General features: G+C 39.8%; 1 protein-coding gene across 6 annotated transcripts in view; it reads right to left on the bottom strand.

Moving 5' to 3' along the window:
* gpat2 (glycerol-3-phosphate acyltransferase 2, mitochondrial) overlaps positions 1-18626 on the bottom strand; it is a 156974-nt gene that overhangs the window by 25261 nt on the left and 113087 nt on the right. For 5 of the 6 annotated variants that reach the window (XR_003928706.1, XM_030059204.1, XM_030059201.1 and 2 more), the window contains exons 3-4: positions 5978-6078; positions 272-382 (exon numbers count right to left, since the gene is read on the bottom strand). Coding sequence is in view for 5 of the 6 variants with exons in the window: in XM_030059204.1 (XP_029915064.1) it covers positions 272-382; positions 5978-6043 (177 nt within the window). In the remaining variant the exon portion in view is untranslated. The remainder of the gene's footprint in view (positions 1-271; positions 383-5977; positions 6079-18626) is intronic. The other variant, XM_030059205.1, reaches the window with a different exon arrangement.

Below are 18626 nucleotides of genomic sequence, written 5' to 3'. Positions count from 1 at the left end.
GGTCAGTCCTCTCTGAGGGTATTATGTTTAAATTTGCAGTCAATTGTTTCATTGATATTAGATAAATCATACTGACTCATACCAAGACTTCCAGTTAACTCAAGAAGAGGGAAACCCATAGCACTGCATTAGTGTATAGAAACAAACAAATCTGTAGATTTCATTGCATGACTTTTTTTTAATCATCTGTTTCCGTTCTCTTTCTTCTTCTTTTCCCTCCTCTACAGCTATCTCTCGGTGACATTCCTCCTCCTATGTGTTGCAAACTCACCAGACTGTCTGGAGTGCACTGGTGGCAGCACTGTCCCACATTTGGTCTGAATTTGCCTAGGTAGGGAGGCAAAGTCTGCAGCTTTTCCTTGATCATCACGCTCCATGACAACTAATAAAGAGGGGACCACAGTACAAAATACATTGTCACATCCATATTGTATAATTAAAGTAATACAGGCCTGTGTGAGCCCTTGTGTTGGGTGAACTCAACACCATCAGACACAAAAAGTTTACTCTATAATACCTAACCAGGCAACTTCACATGTGCACTTGGTGACTGCAGGTCAGAACTGTATGCAGTTGTGAAGTTGTGTCTTGAATATCATCATCAGTGACACCAATATGATTATTATACAGTGCCTGTCTCTAACTGAGATGAAGTGTCATATTTGACATTCTGATTGATTATGCCGCTTAGATGAGAACTGGGCTCATGGATCTCCTAACATCAATGACACATACTTCATGACTGAAGATGATGGATTACATAAAATGGAGCAATGCACCCCAACGGAATATCTTACAAAGTCAATTTAAACACACATTATTACCATAATGGCAAAGTTTGCATTGAAATATTGATCATTTAATAGCTAGTTACTTGTGTGAGCATATAAACAGTGTTTTTCATTGTCATAACCAAAGGGACTTCTGCTTGATATCTTAAGAGTACACATCACTCCTTAAATTCACCTAATCATCAAATTCACCTGTACCTAGACAGCCATAGTGATCAAAGTAGTGTCTCTCTCCTTGTGTAGATCAATCTTCAGAGAATATGCAAGGGAGGAGGTGACAAATCTGAATCTATTATGTACTTCTACCACTACTGAAACTCTGTCATTACAGTAAAACATATTATCTATTCTTTGTATCACCCCCTCTTTTCTAATCAGGTCTACTGTAGGTAATCTTTTGTTTTGGTGAGCAGTGTTAGTGAGGTTCATACTGACATATACATCTGTGTGCATATTTTGTTATGATAACAAACAAATCTGTCCACAGAAGAATATACCTGATTATACAGCCAAGTGCTGAATTATCTAACAGCAAAAATTATGAGCAAACAATTAGAAATGTTTTGAATTACCAATGTTTAGAATTAACTGGTAGTAAGGATGATATTAAAATATTGTTTGTTCTTAAGGATACAGTTTTAAGTGGGAATATCAAAAATTATCTAAGGACAGAGAGATTTATGGCAAAGGGCAGCAAATTTAGGGAAACTACTTATATCCCACAAGAAATAGTGATCACTAAGGACAGAAGAACAGACTTGAGCAGTGGACTGGATATTCTGTGGAGCTCATAGCACCATGGGGGGAAATGGTAGATAAGGTATATGAAAAGAAAACGCTTAGTTATAGTGAATTGGAATCAGAGGTGGAGCAGTCGGGCTGCAAATCTAAACTGTGTCCTGTGGAGAGTAGGATGCCAAGCATTTGTAGCAAAACTTTGTAGCTTTACGCTCTAAGGTGAATTAGGTATTTGTAGGTACAGCATAACGAAGGTGGCACAGACTTAGTCTGAGGCGCTAGAAGAGTCAGTGAGCTGAGCAGAAAGGATATTGGCTGAGTAGAAAGCTGCTCAGGTGGGAAGGATGTTGGGACTGTTTGACTGGATCAGACTTATCACTGTTTGTCAGTAGTTTGTTTGTTGGTATATTGTTTTGTTAGTATGTCAATATATCATGATCGAAATCAATCATTAGTTTGTAGTAGGGATGTCCTGATCACGGGGGGAGTGTGTTTTTAATGTTAATGACTAGAATACACACAAATGAAATAGAAATTACCTTAAATTAATTGAGGTAACAAATAAACAACACTTTATTTATTTATTTAATGATTACGTTGTTATAGTAATAAAAGGTGAAAATGATATGTTATTAATGACTGAACAAAAATGACAAGAGGATGCATCAGTAATTATTTCACCTGAGGGTTGACAGAGTACTTTTTACAGTAACGATATGTTAAATTATTATTTGTTTTAACAATGTAAATTACTTATCAAACAGACCTAACAAATTCAGCTACCAATGAATGAGCAGTAGTATGCATGTGATAACACAGATTGAAAAATAAGCCAAAGTAATACCGCTTCTCTGAATAGACAAGCTAAGCCAGTTTGCTGCTGTTAGCCAGTGAAAATAGGCCAGAGTGGCAACTCTTTGCTTTGTTACACAATCCATGTCAGTGCGCTGCTGTAGCCTGGAAAGTTTCTTTGCCTTTTGGACTCGGTTTCCGTTTTATTTGGTTAATTGTGCGATTTCGTCCGTGATTCCGTGTTTGCGGAAATTATAGGGCCCTACCACTGTTATAAAAAATAGCGGTGCAACTTGGTGGGCGTTATCCTGGTAATTTCTCTGCGTGAGAAACACAAGGTGTGGCGTGTGAGTGTGTGAACGGGTTGAAATGCGTGTGTCTCACGCCCAATGCGTGAGACTTGAGAGCCCTGTAATAAAACATTATGAAACAAACTAACTATTGTTCTCGTCGTTCTCTTTGAAATATTTACACACAGCAGACATAGTAGCAGCATATCACGAGCCTCAGCTTCAAAACAAACTGCTGCGTGCTGCTATGCTCTGTGCATGCGCTGTTCAGTGGTGTCTGTCACAGACACAGACCCGGCCTGTAAACATTGGTAGTTAATAAATACTATTTTATTCTCATTTATTTTTAATCACTAGTAGCCCATATATTGTAAATGTGTTCAAAAATAATAACAATAAATATACATACACCGAGTTCCAATCGAGTCTGCAGTCACGTGATCGGCCCCGATTTCCGATCACGTGATGGTGGCATAGCAGCGCAACCTTATTCTCAATGCTTCAGTGTATCCTAATTGCTTAAGCTGAGAAAAAAAAACGACATCAGCTAGGGTCCTAAACATGGAAATGTATCTTATGACTAAGGCAGCGGTTACTGATCAAATGACAGAACAGTTTTGGAAGCATAAGTGAGCAGCCATACACTGCACACTTTCACACATTTTCAGCTCCTAATTTAAACTGCCTTACACAATTGGGCTTATAGTTTGCCTATATAGTTTGGTTTCTGATCTGCTGAATGGGCCGTTTCAAGCCAGAGGGGTTAGACACCCTGATAACCCATTGTCCAAATCAATAGTGAGTTTAGAAGTTACTGAGTAAAGCTGGGTATTAGGGATAAGCTTAAATGTAGGTACGAGGCTATGTAGGTACTTACATCTACTGGAGGTCGGGTGGTGAGAGCAGATATGAAAGGGAGTTGTACTGGGACTCAAGAACTTATTGCTTATGTATTAATAATATTAATACTAATAACAATAAAAAATACATACACAAGTTTTCATGCACATCTCTGGAAACTAAAGAGCACATTATAAAGGCAGTGGGGTGGAGAAACAGGACCATAACATAACCTAAATATGGTCACAGGAGATTAAAACAAATACACATAAATACACTGCGGAATACATAGTAGTAAAAGGAGGGAGAGAAAGGGAGGGGGAGATACTAAAGGGTTGAAAGGTGTGAGATGGTGTTGTAGGGGAGAGAAAGGGCTATGAGTAGGCTAGGGAGAACAGATGGGTCTTAAGATGTTTTTTGAAGTGATCTATTGAGTTCAGGAGTCTTATGTGGGGAGGGGAGAGCATCCCAGAGTCGAGGTGCTGTGCTGTGGAAAACCCAAGATCCAATGATGGACAGACGAAAAGAGGGTGTGATGAGAGCACCAGCAGAGAAGGAGTGGGGGGATCGGGAGGGGGTTCAATTGCAGAGGAGATATGAAAGAGGGGGCCAGTCCATGAAATGCCTTGAGGGTGAGGAGGAGTATCTGATAATCAATGAGTGCTTTGACAGGGAGCCAGTAAAGATTTTTGAGGACGAGGGTGATGTGATGTGGGAAAGGGTAGTGATGTGGGCAGCAAAGTTCTGAACAAGCTGCAAGTTTTTGAGTAGCTTGAAAGGGTTACCGGATAGGGTGGGGAATAAAGCCATGTTCACGTTTTACTGCAAGAAGAAGCTTTCACAGAGCTCGGCAACTGAGTTCTAGAAAGCCGTTTTTTTGTTGTACACAGTCCCATGTGTATTATGGAGTACATTACACTGTGCTCTAAGTTAGAATAAATGTAACTTTGAACATTTTAATGTGCAGCTAATAACTTAGACCAGCCTTTCTCAACCTTTTTTCAGTCACAGGTCCCTTTAAAAGTATGCAAAATCTCGAGTCAATCCAGTCTAAAATGTATTAAAAAATGTGCACTGCAGGGGTTATTGAGAGAGAAAGAGGCAGACAGTGGTGATGGGGTTGTAAATGTGACTTACCATCAATGGAAAACCTGAGCCTAGGAAAATGCACACAACCGTCCTGCTCTGGCAGGGATGGATGAGAGGCAGACATGGTCCACAGCACTCAGTCCCTCCCTGTTCTTGTTCTTGATGTAAATTAAGCTTGAAAAGCTCAGTTCATACAAATACACTGTACAGAATAGTATCAGAATTGCAAGTGCATAAAAGTCTTTTGAGCTTTCAAGTGCACATGAATTCCAAGAGTTGCAGACGCAGTCAAACTGTGCAATAAACTCTGATGGAAAACAGTGACTAAATCTCTCCTTGAGAATTTTCAGATGTTGAGAGATAACGGCAGAAAGTGTGCTACTGTTTGAATGTTTAACTACTATCTTGGACACGAGGTAGCTAGCCTTCAGTGCCTTTTTTGCACACTTCATCATCATTTGCTCTGATCCCAGCATTGACATTGTGATGTGTGATGGGGAAAGAGTCACGTGAGGTAAACTTTGGTGACATGTGAGGTGGATAATGATCTACGCTGTCTTGCTAAATTGCTTAACTATATTTTTGGGGAATCCATTTTATTATGTCAGCAATGTGAGAATATTTTTTTGATGGCACCCCTGATGAAACCAGACGACATCCCATGGTGCTATAGCACACTGGTTGAGAAAAGCTGGCTTCGTCAGCTGTAGTGCATCTAACGTCTTTATAGTCTTGCCAAAAACAAGGGAAAAGCTCAAAGTGTGTTTCAAAATAATAACAATCAAATAATACTTATGTAGGCAAAATGTCTCATGTCACTCTTCTTGTTCACTTACCAGGCCTTGAAATGTACCGAGAGACTATTTCCTCAGAGACCATAGGCGGAGGGAAATTCTTCACATTTTCAATTAACAACACTTGAATGCTGAATAGGCTACAACATTGCGCTTTTCAACACGAAAAGTGCAACAAGAGCATTTTTCTTTTGCTTAATTGTGAACAACACATAATTCAGTGCATCTGTGATACGAGGCTCCCATTTGAAAACCTCAACTATTTTTTTAAAAAATGTAGGCGGCTGGTGATCCTGTAGTTTTCTGAGGTTATGGTCTCATGTCCTCCATGGTCAGCAGTTGTGGGTTAGTACACCATTCTTCTGACATTTGAATTGATCTTCTGTATGGATGTTTGCGCTGGATTATGGCACAAGGGACTAATACATCACATTGTGTGAACTGGTAAATGCCAGACAATGAACAACATGGGACTATACAAGTTCCCTTGTGATTTGGAGTAAAAATGTGGATGGAATGTGCACCATGTGAAGGGACTGAGGTTAGTGCACTATAAAGGAGGGCCACACTTCTTAATATAAAAATAGAGAGTCAGACAGTGGAGAGGGCAGTAGGAGGATGTAATGTAGATCGTTGTTCTTACTGCAGGTCTGTTTTGTTGAATTGATGGAACCACCGTCTCTTTGTTTAGGCCATCAACCTTCTCCATGGTGGGCAGATCCACTGATTTCTCCAATGAAAAGCCTAAGGAGAGAAGCATAGTGTACAGCGTCATATTAAAAACAGCACATTCCCACAAGATGTTAGGTAATACAGATTGTCTGCATCTGTATACGTCTGTGTGTGTGTGTGTGTGTGTGTGTGTGTATGTGTGTGTGCATACACAGTGTGTATGTACAGAGTGGGTGGGTAGTCATTTTATAGGGAGCTTTAGGATACAAGAGCAGTTTTGAGAATTTTCAGAGGGTAATGTTTGGAGAATAAGCTTTATCTCTCCAATTACAGAAAATAAACAAACACCACCTCTATGTTACAAAAAAATAATTTTGTCCTCCAGTTCTTGGCAAGGGAATCTTGGCAGCACTCACCAATCTATCACCTTGTGCCCAAAGCAACAATTACACCCAGCAAACCAGCTCTTCTTTCCCTCAACACTCACTCTTCTCTTAACTTCTTACCCTTCCCTTCATACTTTTCTAGTTAAGGAACGACAGCTTTAGTTGTTGCTGCCAATTGCCCACTGTATTGGTCACTATTAGGAAGAATTAGAAGAAAATGCCTTGAAGATGTTGAGGAGGTTGAGAGAAAATTGAGGGCAACACATCCAATAACTAAAGGCGGAGCAGAGCCAACACTGGCTTATAAATCATTAAAGGGTACATAGCCGTCACCTACAAAACACCTTATGTAACTGATGCAGTTTTCATGCCCACAGTAATGAGCATGTGTCAAAGCAATAGAGTTCATAATGTAATATTATCTAATTTATTTAGATAATCCAACTGGCTGTGTTGGTGGCATCAGAGCTGAAATGCGTCATCATATCAGATTAAGGGAGATTTAATATTATAAGATGGCTCACCCATTGGCTCACCATCTTCAACATTCAGAGTTTAAGAGAGAGCGAAGCCAATATCAAAATCACCAACCTGAGGGAACTTCACTCTGTATACAACTTTCCTGTGGCACTATTTCTCTACTAATAAATCTTTATATGGTTTCAGACAACAGCTTCAAGTCTTCAATATGTTCAGTGGAGACTTGTCATTGGCATCTCTATCTGTCTCTCACTCTGCTGATCACTGCATTTAACCAGCTGAATTATTTCTTATGTGACAAAACTGTGAACAGAACGAGCACTGATGAGAAAAAGCTGACTGTGCTTGTGCTGTTAGATCTCAGTGCTGCATTCAATACTTTCACCAGCACAATTATATCTGGTGAAAGATCACTTGATTTTCTACTAATTCTGGCCAGATCCATATTGCCCATGCAGATACTACATGGGGGCTACTCCCCTTCCTCCACGTGATGAGCTCATCAGCAGCCCAGCTGATCGCTTGCATCTAGACCAGTGGTTCCCCACCCAGTCCTCAAGGACCCCCTATGCTGCCGGTTTTTGTTTCAGCTCTACTCTTTCACACCTGATCCGTTTAAGGGCTTCATGCTGATTGACTGAAACAGATCTACCTGAACAAGGCATGCATGAAGGCAGAAACCTGCAGGACAGGGGGGCCTTGAGGACTGGTTTGGGAACCCCTGATCTAGACAATTATTAGTTAAGTTGCTCAATAGCAAGCCAGCCAAAAGTAAAGTAAACAATAATAATAATAAAATTAAATAATAAAAAAAAAGAAGTGGAAAACAGGTGTTTTCAAGACAGTTGTGAGGTGGAGTACCTGTTTGTTGCAATAGGGATCAACCTGTCTGTCTCATATGTGGAACTGATGTGGCCATAATGACAGAATATAACCTTAGGAGACATTACGAGACAGTTATTATCTATTCTTATGTTTTGGGTTCCTTTGCATTTGCTTTTTTTTTTTTTTACAATCAGAAGACAATCTGCCTAAGATTTGGTCTTTCACTTTTTAAAGACTTTGTTATAGTTTGGCATATGGTTTAACATGAAAATATTAGCTTTATTTCTAGTTGGATTTGTGCCAGTGCTGTGCATTTATGAATAAAAACATGTATGACTGCAGATTTTAGTGAAATATCAGTTATCTGGTTATTTTTAATTCCATGTGATGAAACAATTAGTCATTTGAAAGTACTCAAGGTAGGTAGTGATTGAGTTTGACATACCTACTGTAGATCATAAAATCAGACTTTAACACTGGGTCAGTCTCTTTGGCATAGTTCTTAAATGGTTCAGGTCCTACTTAGCAGGTCGAAAATTCTTTGTGGCCATAGATAACCACTTCTCCGATAAAACAGACTTGGCATGTGGTGTCCTGGAGGGCTCTATCTTAGGCTTCTTTTCGGTCTGTTTATGTTACCACTCAATATTATTATTAGAAAATCACAATATCAATTTCTGTAATTACACAGAAAATACCCAGCAATATGTATCTGTAAGCTCAAATGATTACAGTTATATCAATGACTTGATTGCTTCTGATTCTGATTTGTTTCTGACATAAAGCATGTGGATGTCTCAGAACTTCTTACAGCTCAAGACAAAACTGAGATCCTAGTTATTGGAGCAAAAGCTGAGAGTGAAAACTGTCTGACCATAACACCAGGGAACAGGTCAGAAACCTTGGCGTTATCATTGACTCTGACCTACATTTTGAATGTCACATCAGAAATGTGACTATAGTGTCCCTCTATCATTTCAGGAATATTACCAGAGTCACACTGTTTCTCTCCCAGGCAGACACCGAAAAGTTAATACATGCTTTTATCTCCAGCAGGCTGGACTATTGTAACGGCCTTCTGTCTGGTGTGTCTAAGAAAGCTATTGGTCAGTTACAGCTCATACAGATTTCAGCGGCAGGTATTCTGGTCAAACACACAGAGAGCCCACATTACTAATCTAAAATTCTTTACATTGGTTATCTCTCTGTCACAGAATTAATATTAAAATTCTTTTGTTGGTTTTTAAATCATTACATGGCTTTACTCCATCTTATGTCTCTGACATGCTTACATATGTGCCTGCTAGGTCTTTTAGATCCTTTGGCTCAGACCTCTTGATTGTTCCTGAGGTCAGAACTGAAAGGCGCAGAGAGGGAGCCTTTGTTAATTATGCCCTAAAACTCTGGAGCAGTCAACCTGAGGGTTTTAGGGGCTCTAAATTTGTTGACACCTTCAAACTAAATCTTAAGACACATTTTACCACTGCTTTCTCCTGAACAATCTAATGGCTGTTTTGTCTTTGTCTTATTCTGTTGTTCTAATTCAATCTATTTTACTTTCCTTATTTTTATTGTTTTATTATAAATGCTGGTTATCTGCTATTATAGTAAGCACTTTGTGTAATAATAACAACAACAATAATAATCATCATCATCATCATCATCATCATCATAGTCCCTACTATTATTGCTCTGCCCCATTAATTTAGCTAATTAGAAAACTAACCGTTCCTTAAGGAAAGATGCTACATTTCAACTGCATCAAGTATCCATATTCAATATTCTCTCCTGTGGGAAAGCAGTCATTGATAAGATGTTCTTGTGGCTCATGGCGCTTAGCAGGTGCAGGTGATGGAGGAGACGAAGCAAGGGAAGCAAGATGCAGGGAAAAAAGATGTTTGTTTGTGAATTAAAGAGCCATAGAATAGGTATCTACCACAACAGAGACTCTGAAAAGGTTACATCTGCCTCTCCAGGACCACATAAGACAGTTAGCAACAGTTAGACATACCACATCCATGGGCCAGACCTGTGTGACATTATACTACACAATATTTTCATAGCTTTGTCAACATGCAACATATGGATTCACATACTGACCATCCACCCACACAGACACAGAATCACAGGCATGAAGGGTATTCAAATGCCGTGCTCAAAGCCAGTCTCACAGTGTGTACATCTCTTCTTTCTTGGATCCTCCGGTCCTCTCTCTACCAGTTAATTTATTAATTAAAGTCTTTAATTAATATGCCACAGTTCACTATTGTGGTAGCTCAGGCCTAAGTGGGCCCATGATGAGAAAGGATTAAAAATCAGGAGCCATTAGGAGCTGCCAGTTCTGATTAGATTGAAGAGAATTTCAGAGCAACAGCTCAAGCGACACCATTTGGTGTGACTAAGCCGACCCCCCCCAACGGCTCACTGATTAGTGGGGAGCTTTCAATATACTTGGAATCTATTTGAGAGAATGCGTGTGTGCATGCATGCATGTCTTACTGTGCCTCTGGAGGCATATACAAGCACTCTAATTAGCTAGTTCTCCATCTAGATAGACCTTTGAATAGTGTCTAACATGGATACATCTTCACTATTAAAAGTCCTCACAGGTCAACTCTACTGGCTGTTGACCTTTTGTGACAAGCGTAGCTTTTTATTAAACTGTATGATGTAGTGCAAAAATACCTTGAGCCATCCTGCAATTATGATGAGTTTTTGACACAAGCAGAGAATATCTTGTCTCACTGAACAGGGAAAGTTTAATCTGAGCATCAAGGAGGGGATAAATGAGAAAATCCAGTGGTATGCTCATGCTGACAGCATTTGCAGCTTGTCTTTTGACATGCTAATGAGCTTTCTTAAACAGACCAATGGGGAGCAAGGTTTCTGTTGAGCAGGCAGATAGCAAACACCAGGGACAACGATGTGATGGGCATTTATTTACAGTTAGCAAGTAAGCCAAGACTATTCAGGAGGAATGTTAATAAGGTGAAAGAGACACAGACACACGGTACACCTGGATCTACCAATTGTGAGTTTTTCATAGAAAGGTGCATACACCCACATCAATGCACACACACACACACACACACACACACACACACACACACACTAATGCAAACAAGCGCACACCCAAAAGCAAGTAGCATCACTGACACTAAATCAAGCCTTGTGTCAGGCTCAAGGCTTGAGTCATGGAGAAAATGAGTAACATTGATTTTTTCAGCAGAAAGGATTTCTTTACCTTTTCTCTCTGCTCTCTTGCTTTCTTTAGCTTCACAACTCGTTCACCTATCCATTACATCCCTGGTAAGGCAGCTGTACAAAATTCTTATAGAAATGGTCTGACAATAAAACAGGAAAAGTATTTTTGGAATATTTCTTGAATAACTAAGACCAACAGACCATTTTCACAGCTGCCATTTTGACTTAAAATATCACAAACACAGGTGGTACTAATGACATTAATGAAGGTCCAATTCCATTTAGGGCTAACAGAGCAATACTGCTTTTGGCTATTTGCATAAATATGATCACTTTTCTTATTGATACATAAGCTATAATGTTTTCTCTGTTTTACAGAACCCATTTCATTTATACCCCAACATATTATATCCTTAATCAAAATGTACTATTTAAGCTACTTACAGGGTTAGCATGCTCACTTGGGTATCATATTAAAAGACTTTCCAGTGACTTTCAAGGCAATGATTGGTGAAATTTAAGTACTCACAACCACAACTAGTTTATTTTGGAGTAAGTTTTTTTTTTTGACTTTAGTCCAGATATTATCAAATCAAAAAATCCTGATTCTTTTAAATCTGCTGATGCATCAACACAAATATCCATGTAAAGATTTCCTCACACCCTGGACACACTTAGCATTTTTCCACTATAGTACCATGCCGCGCCGTGCCGTGAAATTCACGGTTCCACATTCATTTCCACTACACCAGCCCGCTTGGTTCCGGGAACCAACCGTGAAAGATTTCAGCCCGGTTTGACATCTGGTGCTGGCCCGATTAGAATGGGGCCGCGGAGGCGGGCCTAAATATGATCTCCTTCGTGATTGGTCCATTAGAATGTCAGTTAACCAGGCTGCTACAAACTGACAAGTGACAAGTGTCAACCATTAAGCCGTCAGCCAGTAGGCTATTATTTACAAACATTAGTTTCTGGAGAGATTATGGAAGAAACTGATTTGCTTGCTGAGGTTTTTGTTGGGTTATTCTGTTGTGTAGCCTAGTTTGCATTTTTCTTACAAATGGAAATGGAAATGTGACCACTAAGCGCAGATGGCAGAGCATCTGTGAAGATGATGATGATGATGGCATCAGGCGGGTCGGCCGCGGCACTGCCTGACGCCGACTGGTGCCGCGACCGGTGGCTTTTTTATTCAAACAAGATTTTGTCCATTAAAAAAAAAATAGCAAAAAGCTAATGTAACAACTATGGAGTTGTTACTATAACAACTCCATGGCAACGAGCGCGCCTCTCTAATTCTATGACACCGACTCACTGATACCATAAGCAATGGAAACACTCAAGGCCAAACAGCACGGCACGGCTCTTTATAGTGGAAATGAGCTAACTGATTGCATCACTGTGTTTTGCTGAACCAGAGGCTCCATTCATTCACAATGAAATAATGCAGTTCCTTAGCTTTATTGGGTCTAGCGTGTCATTTTTATTAAATGGTCACGAGCACAAAATTTACTTGATTTTTATTGTCCTCCACAATCGAAGATCAGAGCAGGGAATATGGATGGGGCTCTGTCTGTCTGTCCATTTGTCCGTCTATCCATTCGCCATGCATTTCACCATGAATTTTGACACTGGGGTCTGACTAAAGCTGGGTTTTGGCATGGATGTCACAATGTCACAATGTAACAGTATACATGGGTCACAATTTGTATCATGATTCATTGCAACACTGAACGGAACTGACTGAAAATGTTCACGTAGAACTTAAAATATTACCTACTGTGTAACACCTGGCTAGCCAAAGATATGATAATTAGTTGACAAGTGGACTGGAGCAAGTTAATTCAAAATTCCCAATAAATTTAATTAAACAGAATTAGCTCAGAACACTAACATGTAAATGTCAAGACATCATATGAAAATTAAGTGCATAAAAGATAAGTGTCAATACAAGGGCCTACAGAACTAATACAGTGGCCCCATAATGAGCTCACTAATATTGAGCTGAAGTGATTTTTGACTGAACAGCTCTAGGTCCTGTATTTTGAATACAAAACTCAAAGTCAAAAAAGTCAACAGATCCCTTGTCCTTCAAGCTCAATATTTCAGACAATACTGGACAAAATGTTATGAACCTTTGGGGAATGACTGGTTCCAGTCCCTAAAAAAATTAAACTGATAAGCTAACCACAGCAAAACAGACCAAAAACTCCCTGAACATCACCCAGCAATGTTTCCGAAACTATATGTTAAATATGCAAAACAAAACAAAACAAAACAAACAAAAACACCCAGAGTGATTTGCTCCAATGATGGGATACATTATGGTCACTGTGAATGATTTGTTTTAAGTAATTATATATTTGAATGTGTATTAAATTTCAAAAATCTAGTTGCTCTCTAAAATACAGTGACAGCCTTCCTCAACTGCTTGAATTTTGGAGGGAATTCAAGATACAGCCCATTATTATCACATCTTTCAAAAATGAGAATGCTGACAAGCAGCACTTCCTGCTACTGACTTTGGCTGAGTTAGACACAAGCCAGCTATGTAGTTGGTGTGTCTGATGCTTCAGGATGTGATGAGAAATCCAGACGGTAGAGAATTATTGATTAATTTTGAGTGCTATATTTTAATTTCAAAATATCAAGTACTTTAGAGGATCTCCATTCATTTTTCAAAAGATTCCAAGGCTTTATATCATTTTCCTCAAACCAACAAACTTTCAAGGATTTTTAAGCAAAGCCCTGTGCATAAGACCTGTAATTCTTATTAAACAAAAAGAAGAGCCCTTGTGGAATCTCTGTAAAACCTATCTGTATGTAATCCTCTTCCTCACTGACTCTTGAGTCTGTATTTTACTAAACTTTCCTCCTCTTCCGGTGCTTATTTTTGGCTATCTCTCAGCTGTGTCCACTATTTCCACAATAATACACCATCCATCATTTGGTGAAGCATGTATAAATGCACCATCTCAAACAATAACAATATAGTTAAAGGACAAAATGATTGCACTCAAAAATAAGTTGAGGGTGAGACAGAGAACTCAGTAGTTCCTCTGGACATGAGGTTCATACAATAATTAGCAGTGTTACATAATGTCCCATTAAATGGTTCCCAGTGTGTTCTTTGCGCAGCGGCACTCAAAACCAGCTTTGAGACACACTGTTGAGTCACATCCGAGTATATGTTCAATCTGCTTTCTTATTCTAATCCGCACATAACACACCAGCAGAGAAAAGAATTTAACATGATAATATTAGGGGCAAGTGTACAGTATGCAGCCTGGATAAGAAAACATCAGAAAGCTCTCAAAAGGGAAAAGAACTCCATTCCAAGTCTGCAAAGGATGCAGATTACAAGTTAGTGAGGTCATGACCATAGGCAAAGCAATTTCCTGGCGCAGCGTGATTGTCCATGGCGATCAGATTATCCAAATTCACCAGATAAAAACCTTGAGTATAGCTAGGGAAAATTCCTGTCAGGATTTCAGTCCATAACTATTCACCGTGCACTTGTTTAAAAGCACCTTCTTAATGATTTGGGTTTGGCCTCAGAGAGAGTTTTATTGATGGAAAGTCGCAGATGTGGCCTGACATAGATGGCCCTGATCTGCCTCAGCCCTCTGGACGACCCTACTCATCTGGTCACAAAGACAAGGCCTCTCATTCTGAATGTGTGTGTGTGTGTGTGTGTGGTGGTGGTGGTGGTAGTGGTGGTGGGATTGGTGGTGGGGGATTCTTTAAAAACTACATAACTTCTAATAAATAAATCAACAAATACACAAGCCTGTAGATAAGTTCCAACACACCGATGAGCACACTGTACAAACACATACACACACACACACACACACACACACACACACACACACACACACACACACACACACACACACACACACACACACACACATACATACATACACAAGATAGAGTATGCAAAGCATGACAGAGAGAAAGGGAGAGGGACGCACAGGAGCAGCTTGGAAAGAGAAAGAACAGATTGTTTTTGACTGATAGGATCTGGGGATAATTACACTAATCACTGAGTCATCTCTATCAGATTCTGTCATATGAAAAGTCCTCTACCTCTCATCTGTAGCCTCACACAAAATGGGTGTAATAATTACAAATCAAATTCTTACTCTACTCTGTCTCCCCTTTCTCTTTCTTCATATTCCTCCCTCTCTCCTCCTCCAGAGTTCTAGCTTTCAGCTGTTCTTCATCTTTCCCTGACAGCCATGATGTTTTATTAACTACGTGTAGGATCCAAGACAACTGAGCCGACCTGCCCAGTTGCAATAGATTGCACTAAGTTATACCAAGTCGTGAAGCAAGATCTGTATAGCTGTGCACGTCTGATTTTCACCCTTCAAGGCTCACCTCTACACAAAAGCAGATATGAACATGCATACAAATATGTGCATCCTTGTGAACAAAAACATACAAAGCTATACTGGGAGAGGCCTCTGAAAATATAATCCACAGACACAATGATGCAACACGATGTCTTATGCAACTGGCCTATTTGTTTGTTAATTGATTCATGAACTGGTCCAAAAATACTCAGGAAGGTTTGCAGCCCTTATGCAATACTTGAGAAAAGATTGTGCAAACATATGTTAATGTGCCTGTGTGCGTGTGTGTGTGTCGGTGCAAATTCAAACATCAGGGTTCTCCAAAGGCAGCATTGATACTGAACAAAGTAAGCTTGTTTAATCAGCCAGGAACCATTAACTACCACTAACATCCTCTTAGCGTCATATTAAAATTATATTGCAGTAAAACAAACACTCAATTCATCTCTGACCCAGAGCTATCCCCTCCTACGGCGACAATGACAGGCTGTGAACCACGTGTAAAGAGAAGACGAAGAAAAAATTGATCCAATTTAAAGCATGACAGGATGGAAAGCCTGGCATTCATCTATAGGCCTATGTGCCATAGAGAAGCTAAGGTGGTCTGAGCAGCTGAGAATAACACAGTTACAGAAGCACCTGATTGAATTACATCAAGGAAGGCACTCTGTGAATGATATGAGTGTGCCTCTTGTTTAAGTCATAGTACACACTAAAGAAGACAAGAGTTTGGGGGGACACACGACTGAAAAAGAATAGAGAACCTTAAATCACACTGTGCACTCCTCATCAAAGAGAGATTTTTTACAGAGTAGCTTTGGAAGACTAGTGCCTTGCTTTGCAGGAGGACAGGGTAGCAAAGGTAGGATTACAACAGTGACAAGTGGCACAATCCTTTGAGCTCTTTCCCAACTTTATAGGGAGTAGGGATGTCACAAAAATTGATAATTAGGTACCAAGTCAATACTAAAAACTTTGAAATGACACTACTACCAGTGTTTTTACTATCGGTAGGATCAACAGAACTTGATTCTTCACTCTGTGACTCAGTGCTCTCATTCAAATGGCGACACATGGAAACAATTATTTAAAAACAACCTTCTGTCCACACGAAAATTGTGTTTTGGGGTCCCCAAAAACGCAAAGCTCCCCAGAGTGGATTGTTTTGATAATGCCATTTTCCTGTTGTCATGTGGACAGCCGTACACAAAACTATTTGAAAATGCTGACGTCTCCTGCACTAGGTTCTTTGCTTCACTGTTTTGGAATGTCAACAAACCACTCCAGTCCTTATGAGTAACTGCTACTATCACTAACACATCTGTTTTTACATTGTCAGGTGAACAAATATTTTTTAAAACGCTCCCATGTGGAAGGAGTTTTCTTTTTAAGTAGATGAATAGTGTTTTTTTTTTGTTTTTTTTTAAATCCATCTCTGTGTGGCCTTAGCCTGTATGTTTAAATACTGAAGCACTTAAAGACGCGGTCATGCTTACAGGACTGTAAATCACAATGAGAGCACATACTGTATGAGAGCATACCATTGTATTTACCGTTACAGGACATTTCATTCATTTGCTCTAATTTGCAGTCCTTATTTTGTTGGCATGCTTTGTTTTCTACTTGAAGGTTACAGGCCGATGTTGCACTTGTATCTCAGCGCTCTTATTTAAATGCAGCCTATATGTTTAAATATCTGAAACATAAAGTTTATGTTTACTTGTTAATTTCTATATAAAAGGGAGTGTGTGCTGAATAGGATCTGTATTGAGGATCATGCAATTTCACCAGTTCCTGTATCAACCATCAAAGTTTTGGTATTGTGACACCTTTAACTGGAGGTTGTGAATACTTTTTAACAGATGAGCTGAGTAAAGCAGCAGCCTTCAACTCAACACTGAAATGGGGCAGAATATTTAACTTTTGTCGGGCTGTAAGCGCCACCGATTGGTCAATAGTCAATGAAAGATAAATAAACATAAAGCATACTCTTGTGAGCTACAATATTTAACACCATCTTGGTTAGGTTAACACGGGTTGCACACGGCTCACAGCATAATGAAGAGAGGAGGTCTATAAGTTAATCACAGACTACCCGCTTCTAACACACGACCTATACTTCACAGGGATGATAGAGTACATTCCATAGTCAGCACATCACTAAATTTAACCACATCTATATGTGCTTGAGGACACTAATCACACTCTCTCTGACATTTACACCCGCACACACACACACTCACACACACACACACACACACACACACACACACACACACACACACACACACACACACACACACACACACACACACACACACACACACACACACACACACACAATTAGGATCTGAGTTGAGCTGGAGAGCAGGGCTACATGTGTGCACGCATCTATGCGTGTGTGTATGTATATGTGTGTGTGTGTGTGTGTGTGTGTGTGTGTGTGTGTGTGTGTGTCTGAGCTATAGTGCTGATGACGTCTGACCTGCAAATGAATAATGGACGGCTCAGGGAGGTGTCTAACTATATGCATGAACTGAATTAATGGTTGCAGGCATGTTAGCGATTGTGGTAGCTTCTTTAAATCAAACCAGAGATTACTATCTTCTCTGAATTACACACTGTAGAAAATCTTATCAAATCAAGAACAGAAAGGAAAAACTGCACAAGGCTCAGGCTTACATCGCTCACAAGCTGAATTTATGTTGGCAGGATAGAAACTGTTTTTAAAAGAGCAACTGTCTGTGCTCAAGGCAAAGCAGTTAAAGTAGTGAATTAAATGACAGTGTGTTCTTTCTCTGCATCCATCGCCCTACTTCAGACGAGAAGAGTGCTGAAGGCAACCCAATCAAAGTTTAACGAGCAGCACCACAGAGGCTATAGGACACAGAATGAGCGCCCTCAAAGACAAATGGGCAGGAAGGTGGTGTAGTAGGTAGAGAGACAGGGTTAAGCCCTTGTGTTGGAAGGCATCTGTCCTGCTGAAACATCCTTGAACAAAGCACTGACGCCAGGGGCACTGCTCTTCAACCTGGCACTGTGACCTCTTGCTTTGTGTGTGTGTGTGTGTGTGTGTGTGTGTGTGTGTGTCAAACACATGCAGACAAACAACTGATGACTTCATATACATTAGACAGTTCCAATAAATACGTCATCAGCAAGGTGCATCATCACTCAAGTATATCCTGCAAAGATATGGCAAGCAATACACAACTGCATAAAATATTACTGATGTTCCACTATATTGCTTGGTTTTTACAAGCTCATCCTCTTCCTCTTACTTTAACCAGGGCTCATATCACCTGCCCAACTTAATAGCTTCATCTTTATTTGCCACGGTGACCTTCTTTGCTTGTGTAACCTT

This window comes from Myripristis murdjan, chromosome 9 (assembly GCF_902150065.1).
Source record: "Myripristis murdjan chromosome 9, fMyrMur1.1, whole genome shotgun sequence".
NCBI lineage: Eukaryota > Metazoa > Chordata > Actinopteri > Holocentriformes > Holocentridae > Myripristis > Myripristis murdjan.
Note: the sequence above shows the minus strand (reverse complement) of the source record. Positions and strands in the feature narration are given on the sequence as shown.